The sequence below is a fragment of the Urocitellus parryii genome, chromosome 5, assembly GCF_045843805.1.
Source record: "Urocitellus parryii isolate mUroPar1 chromosome 5, mUroPar1.hap1, whole genome shotgun sequence".
NCBI classification, from domain to species: Eukaryota; Metazoa; Chordata; class Mammalia; order Rodentia; family Sciuridae; genus Urocitellus; species Urocitellus parryii.
This window is the reverse complement of record NC_135535.1, coordinates 60,250,337-60,257,335: the sequence shown is the minus strand read 5'-3', so window position 1 is coordinate 60,257,335 and position 6,999 is coordinate 60,250,337. Positions and strand designations below refer to the sequence as shown.

Here is a 6,999-nt window from a genome sequence, read left to right as displayed (position 1 = left end):
TTTTCAGTGCTTTTTTCCTTACAACCCTTTGAAGGAACATGATGATCACCTGTGACTGAAAATAATTAAGACAAGACAATATGTTAATACATTTTTAAGCTTCCTAAATAATTTGAAAAAGTCCAGTTGATCTGAAGTGGACATGGGACATTTGAAGTGGACATACCACACTACAATAGGCTTAAAGTTTGGTATGAAAGAGGTGGAATTGTTATTGTACTACATATGGCATGATCCAAAGAGAAAGAAGGCAGGGTACAATGAGAAAAAATGGAGAAAGTGAGGAAAATAATGGGGGGCAAAAGTGAAAAGCAAGTGAGATTATTAAAAGTAGAACGAATAAAAAATCAAATGTATTGATCCAATTCCTACTTTACCCTAAAGAAGATAACACTGGCAAACAACCCCTCACAAAAAAGTAATAAAATATATCATGCAAACAAATAAAACTAACAACAACAACAACAACAAAAATACTAGGAAAGAAAAAGAAAGCAGGAAAAAGTAAGTAAAAGTATAGGAGGAAAGAGAATAAATCTAAAACAATACAAAGACAAAATACTAAACAGTGAAGCAAGTTAAAAGAAAAATCAGACAAAAAGCAGAACACAGACAGGCACACACACACACACACACACACACACACAAATCACATACATGCACATACACATGCACACGTGCACTTACCAAAAACAGAACAGAATAAAACAAAATAACAAAAGAAAGAAAAAAGAAACCTACAGAAATAAAAAAAAAAAAACTATATCAAGGGGGCACATAAGGTCAGTGAAAGTGGCAAAAAATAGAGAAATAATGATGAGAAGAGAGAGTATGAGTAATAGAGTAAAAAGAGAAACAGAATTTGTAAGTCCAATTTATACAACATTTTCCATTTAAAAATATCAGAGAAAAAAACTCTTTCTAGGAACCCAGCCAATCAGAGGTCTGAGGCAATAGGATCACAGCGCTGAGCATCCCTTGGTTCATCTCTAGTGCTACAAAACTCAAAATGCAACAAACATAATCAATAATCATCTAATAAAAAAACAGAAAAAAATTTTAAGAGAGAGAGTAGACGAAGAAAGGGGAGTGGATAAAGAAATAGCCAGGACGGGAAATAAAAAAAAAAAAAACAATGAAAAAGAGAGAGGGAAGATCATCAAAAGATAAAACAGTGGTGTATTCCAAATTAACACATTATAACATTACAGATATTTTTTATAAAATTATAGAAGAATGGATTAAGGAAAGTAATTCTTGGTAGTGTGGGGGAATCTCAAATCAGTACATAAAGTTATAAAACTGATAAAACAAAGAATAACATTAGAGAATCAAAAATTATTCCTTGGTGATTTTTCTGAGATGGAGGGAGTTCTGAGAATCCTGGTTTGGATTTTGCACAATTTTGGGAGTAGGCCTTTTGTACACAACATATAGTTGCGGTTTTCTTTCAATGACAAGCACATTGCTAATAGCTTCAAACTCTAGCCTCTTTAATTTTTGAGTACTTTATGTATTGTTCCCTTGATCTTAATTTCAATCTATATTACTATTTTGATTTCCTTATTTGTTCTTATTTTTGCTCATTGTATATCATTGATAACTTCAAAAAAATTTATTTACTTTTGTGTTGACTTAATTAGCTATACTATTTGTAGGAACTTAAAATTTGGTGTTCCGATTAATGTTTATGCATCTATTCTGAATTAGTAATGCTTAATAAGTGATTTAATGTTTATATTGCTTTAAATTAAGTATATATCTTTTAAGTGGTATTGGTCTGCTATATAAGAAAATAGCAACTAAATGTTACCAATGATTATGAAGATATCTTCAATTCTGATGAATCATAAACTCCTGTTAATATCTCCTTTCCCAATATTGTAATAGTCTTGGAATGCCTTATTTTTTAAATATATTTTACCATGTCTCTGCAGTTTCAGGATTTTATTTTTTTAATTTTCATTGTTGCATTCATGCTATTCATTTTATAACTTATATTACAGTCAGAAAGTAGCTAGCACTATTGTCATATAATTTAACATATAGATAACTAACTTATAAGTGGAGAAAAACTTAATTTCTTGGAAATTATATTTTTTATTTTCTCACTTAAAGAAAATACAATGCAGGTATTCGATTTGAAGTAATAAAGAGTTTAATACAGGTGAGATCCGGATGAAATGTTAAATGTCATTGAGAAGGCTAATTTGACTAAAATGTAGAAAGGAAACAATGAAGTTAGTTAGACAGCAGTAAAACAGTCACGAAATGTTTCATTTTCCTTTGATACATCAAAAATTCTGATTCTTTGAGAGAAACACAATCTTCTTTATGCAGTCATTGAAAGCATGTTTCACTTGCTTGTTTCTCAAGGTGTAAATGAAAGGGTTCAGCAAGGGCGCTACAGAAGAGGTGAGAACTGAAACTCCTTTATTTATGGCCACCTCTTCCTTTGCTGAAGGCTTGATGTAGATGAAGATGCAGCTGCCATAGGTGATGGAAACCACAATCATGTGGGATGAACAGGTGGAAAAGGCCTTTTTCCTTTGCTGAACAGAGGGGAATCTCAGAATGGTCCTGATGATGTATGTGTAGGACAGAACCACACAGACTAGGGTAATAATGAGGGCAAAGACAGCCACAATGATAACCATCTGTTCTAGTACCCATGTGTCTGAGCATGAGATCTTTAGGAGGGGACTTGCATCACAGCTGAAATGATCAATGGCATTAGAATCACAGAATTCAAGCTGGAGACCTACACTTAAGGGTGGGACAATAATCATCAAGCCAGCTACCCAGCAGGAGAGGACTAATATGGTGCACACTCTGTTGTTCATGATGGTCATATAATGAAGGGGTTTACAGATGGCCACATAGCGATCATAGGACATGGCTGCCAGGAGAAAAAATTCTGTTGCTCCAAAGAGAAAAACAAAAAATATCTGAGTTGCACAAGCATTGTAGGTAACAGTATTATCTCCAGTTGATAAACTGTACAGGAATCGAGGGATACAGACAGTAGTAAATGAAACTTCTAGGAAGGAAAAGTTTCTGAGGAAGAAGTACATAGGAGTCTTCAGATGGGGATCGACCAGTGTGAGGGTGATAATAGTCAGGTTCCCTGTTACACTCAACATGTAGGTGAGCAACAGAAAGATGAAAAGCAGAACTTGCAATTTTGGGTCATCTGTCAGTCCCAGCAGGATGAAAGTGGTTATTGCTGTGTGGTTCCTCATCATTGAACCTTGATATTTACCTAATCGTTGTGTAAAAATCAAAATTTTATGAAGAAAAAACATATTCAAATTCTACAACAGAAAGGTGTGCATATAGAAGCCCAGCAAATCAGACTACGTTTATCTTTTCCTTTTACATCATAATCAATATTGTTATTATTTAAGTAGCCTTACTGAATTTTAAGTCTACAAGTAGTGGAGATTTCCTTAAGGGTTCATGTTATTGCAAAGCAGTCCAACTGTTTTTGATCATTTGTTGCCCTCAGAATTTACAAATGTAATTGACTTATCACATAGGAATCATTATGTGGAATGGATTTCCAGGTAGGTTAAAGAAAGATATCATTTTATGGGTGGCTAATTTTTCTTCGTCCAAGGCAAACCTTGGATACAGGGCATATCCAGGTAACTAAAAGCATGGATTCCTTTCACTAACTGGTGATTGTTGTAAGGATAAGATATATTTCTCCAGGAAAAAAAATGATAATGACAAAAAAGAATTCTTTATAGTCAAAACTATAGTACTTACTGATGGGTTGATGTACAACTATTTTACCTATAGTATGAGAAAATGTTATGTACAAGATATTTACAAAAAGAGAACTTTCTTATGCATTCATTTATGCTTCTTTATTTAATTGTGGGCCCTTTTTCTCAAAGCCCTAGAAAGTAATTTATATTTAATTAAACTAAATAGCACTTCCTAGGCTGCATCTTTTTCATGATGTTTTCAATTCATTTGAAAAAACATTAGTGTCTCCTTAGCTCAGCTTCCCTCCATTGAGGTTTTAACTGGCCATGTGGGACTTTCACGTGCAACTCCCTTGCTTTCCTAGTACTCACTAGACTTCATTTCTGTTGAAGCAAGTAGCAAATTTTAATTTTTATCTTGCCTGAAATTGCCACAGCATTAAAAAGCAAAGATTGGTCATTCTTTAAATGAGTCCCAGGCCATCTTTCTGATTTTCTTTCTAGAATTATATTGTTATTTTTAGTGTCTCTCTTTCTAGCCTTCTCTTTTCTCTATTCATATATGAAATATTGGTGTTCCCCAGAATTCTATTTTCAGAACTCTCACTTCTTGTGTTATGTTTATTATTCTTTTTTCTCTGTACTCTCCATGAATGATTTTATCAATTCATGTATTTTATCATTCATATGAGGTACTCCAAAGATGAGGCCTATTTTCTATTTTTTAATTATTTTGTTTGTTTGTTTGTTTAACCTGCATGGCTTTTTATGGAAAGTACCTTCTTTGATTTTCTCACTTCAAGTCTTGGCATTTCTTACCTTTCTTCCTTAGGGTGTGAGTTCCACTAACATTGACTGCTTGAAATTCCTCATATTTTCTACATGTTTTCTCTTCTGCACATGCTAATATTTGGATTAATTCCTATTAGTCCTTCAGGATTCCCTGTAGGTATCAGTTCCTTGGGGAAAACTTCATTCATGAACCCAAAGCATGTGAAATTGTGCTCCTGTGGTATTTCCAAGTACCTGCTGTTTATCCAGTCATGGCATATATCATATTACATTATGCTATGCACTGTAATTACATTTCTCTAAAGTTTCTATAAATTTCTCTAAAGTAGAAACAATATTTTATGTGGTATTAAATTCCCTCATATTTGGCTTATACACTAAATTTAGGGACAAAACAAAGCAGCACTGTCTATGTACTCCGGTAATTTGTATTCCTTAATGCCTATTCTGGTCAGTTGGTTCCAAGTTTTTATTTTCATATGTTCTTCAAAGTACTCTTTCCTTTCAAATGCTTTTATAAAACAAAAGGGCTGAATATGCCATATATGCAGTACTCCATGCACATTGGGGACAAGTACATGGAGTACTGCATATATGGCATATGTTAAGGGCTATGCCTTCGGGGTAAGCGGCCTGCCACTCACTCACCTAGCAAGAGAGGAGTGGCCTGCCACTCAGAAACCCTTAATGTATGCCATGTATGCAGTATTTCATGCACTTGTCCCCACAATTCCCTGTTCCAATCTTTAAAGATTCTCCTTTTCCAGAGTTTTCCCCATTCTGTGTACTACCCCTGCCTTTACCTTTAATAACTAATTGGTACTTTTTACAGAATTTGCTTCCTATATATCATTTTTTGAGACTGTGATTGTTTCACTTTCTGATTGTTTCCCTTTTTTTAAGCTTATACCACCTACTGAATATTTCATTTTCTGATTTTTTTTTCTTTCTTTAAGCTTATAACACCTACAGCATTTATAAAAATTTTATCTCCTAAGAGAGATTTTGTTTTTTCTTACAAAAAATCAATAGTGGCTCAGCAGTAGAGCACTAGCCTAGCACGTACAAGGCCCTGGGTTCGATCCTTAGCACCACATAAAAATAAACAAATAAAATAAGGTATTGTGCCCAACTACAACTAAAATTTTTTAAAAAATCAACAGAGATCCATATAGATAATATGAACAGATACAGTCAAGAAGGTCAAGATACTTGAATAATCTCAAGATTATTAGATTGTTAGGGTAGATAGAAAATGTACTCTAAAAATGAGGAATTTCTTCTTTTTCTGTTATATCCTATGTGGCTACAAAAACAATGTCTAATACATAACACATGTTCACTAATTTTTGAAGAAATGATTTAATGTACCTTTATATAATTATAACTTGCATTTCAATGTTTAAAAAAGTAGAGAATGTTTCAGATAATACTCATAGTTAAAAGGCTTTTAATGCAATGTCTGGAAGATAAGAATTCCTGGGAAATCCTGACTGTAACAAATGTAGTTTTTTTTTTCTTCTTCTTTGTTTAATTTACTTTCCTATACATATCCCAAAACCATTTCTGTCACACTGAATCCAAGTACATTTGCTGATATAATGAAATGTAATTAGTGATAAAGCCTTTTCATCTTTGTAATATTAACTCTACTCATCTTTTCATATTCATATTGGAATTTTTATTTAGCCATCCAGTTTTCTGTATTTTTCTTAAGTAGATTCAATGGTAGTGTTTCTAGAGAAAAATGCTTGCCATAGAGATAAATAAATAAACCTACCTTTTGTAAGGGAAAAATAATGTCATCACAATTCTATGGCCCAGAACAGTCACAGTCTGAAAAACTGTTATTCCAGGTTTTTTTTGCCTGGCCAGGTTTTCTTCTTTTTTCTCCATCCTTCTAGTCTATCGATTCACCTAAAATATTATTAGATTATAAATTTCTTAGGATCCAACAGTTTTGAGGTAAGGAACAAAATAGCACTGAATTTTTCTTTTGCAGTGAACAGAAACCAGGTACAGGATGAAGAAAAGGCTGAGTGAGTAAGAAAAGATCAAGGGTATTTTTTGTTGTTGTTGTTGTTGTTTGTTTGTTTTTTAATTTCTCTCTTCTAGTGATTTTGCTATCCCCCAGGAGGTGTGCTCATGGCTTACAATCTTTGTTACATTGGAAATCTTGGGTGTTTGGAGTTGTACAGTAAAAAAAAAAAAAAAACTATTCAGCTTTCTAACAGCTCATATTAAGTTGTAAACTACAATCAGATGTCAACTTATATTTTTTAAAATTTCATCTCCTAAGAGAGATATATATTAACAGCAGCAAATATATATTTTAATAAGGATGTGGAGAAATTGGAATCTGTGCACCCTTTTGATGGGATTGTAACCTGGTATAGTTACTATTGAAAACATTATGACGTTTTCTCAGAAAACTAGCAAGAGATTGGCTGTATAGTGTAGCAATTCCAATTTTTGTCATATTTTCAAAAGAATA

At 33.1% G+C, this 6,999-nt stretch overlaps 1 protein-coding gene across 1 annotated transcript; it reads right to left on the bottom strand.

The window, feature by feature from the left end:
• Positions 1–2,294: 2,294 nt before the first annotated feature.
• Positions 2,295–3,242, bottom strand: LOC113177439 (olfactory receptor 6C2-like). The gene has a single exon (XM_026381969.2). It carries the CDS (start codon positions 3,240–3,242, stop codon positions 2,295–2,297), a length of 948 nt encoding a protein of 315 aa, XP_026237754.2.
• Positions 3,243–6,999: the final 3,757 nt, after the last annotated feature.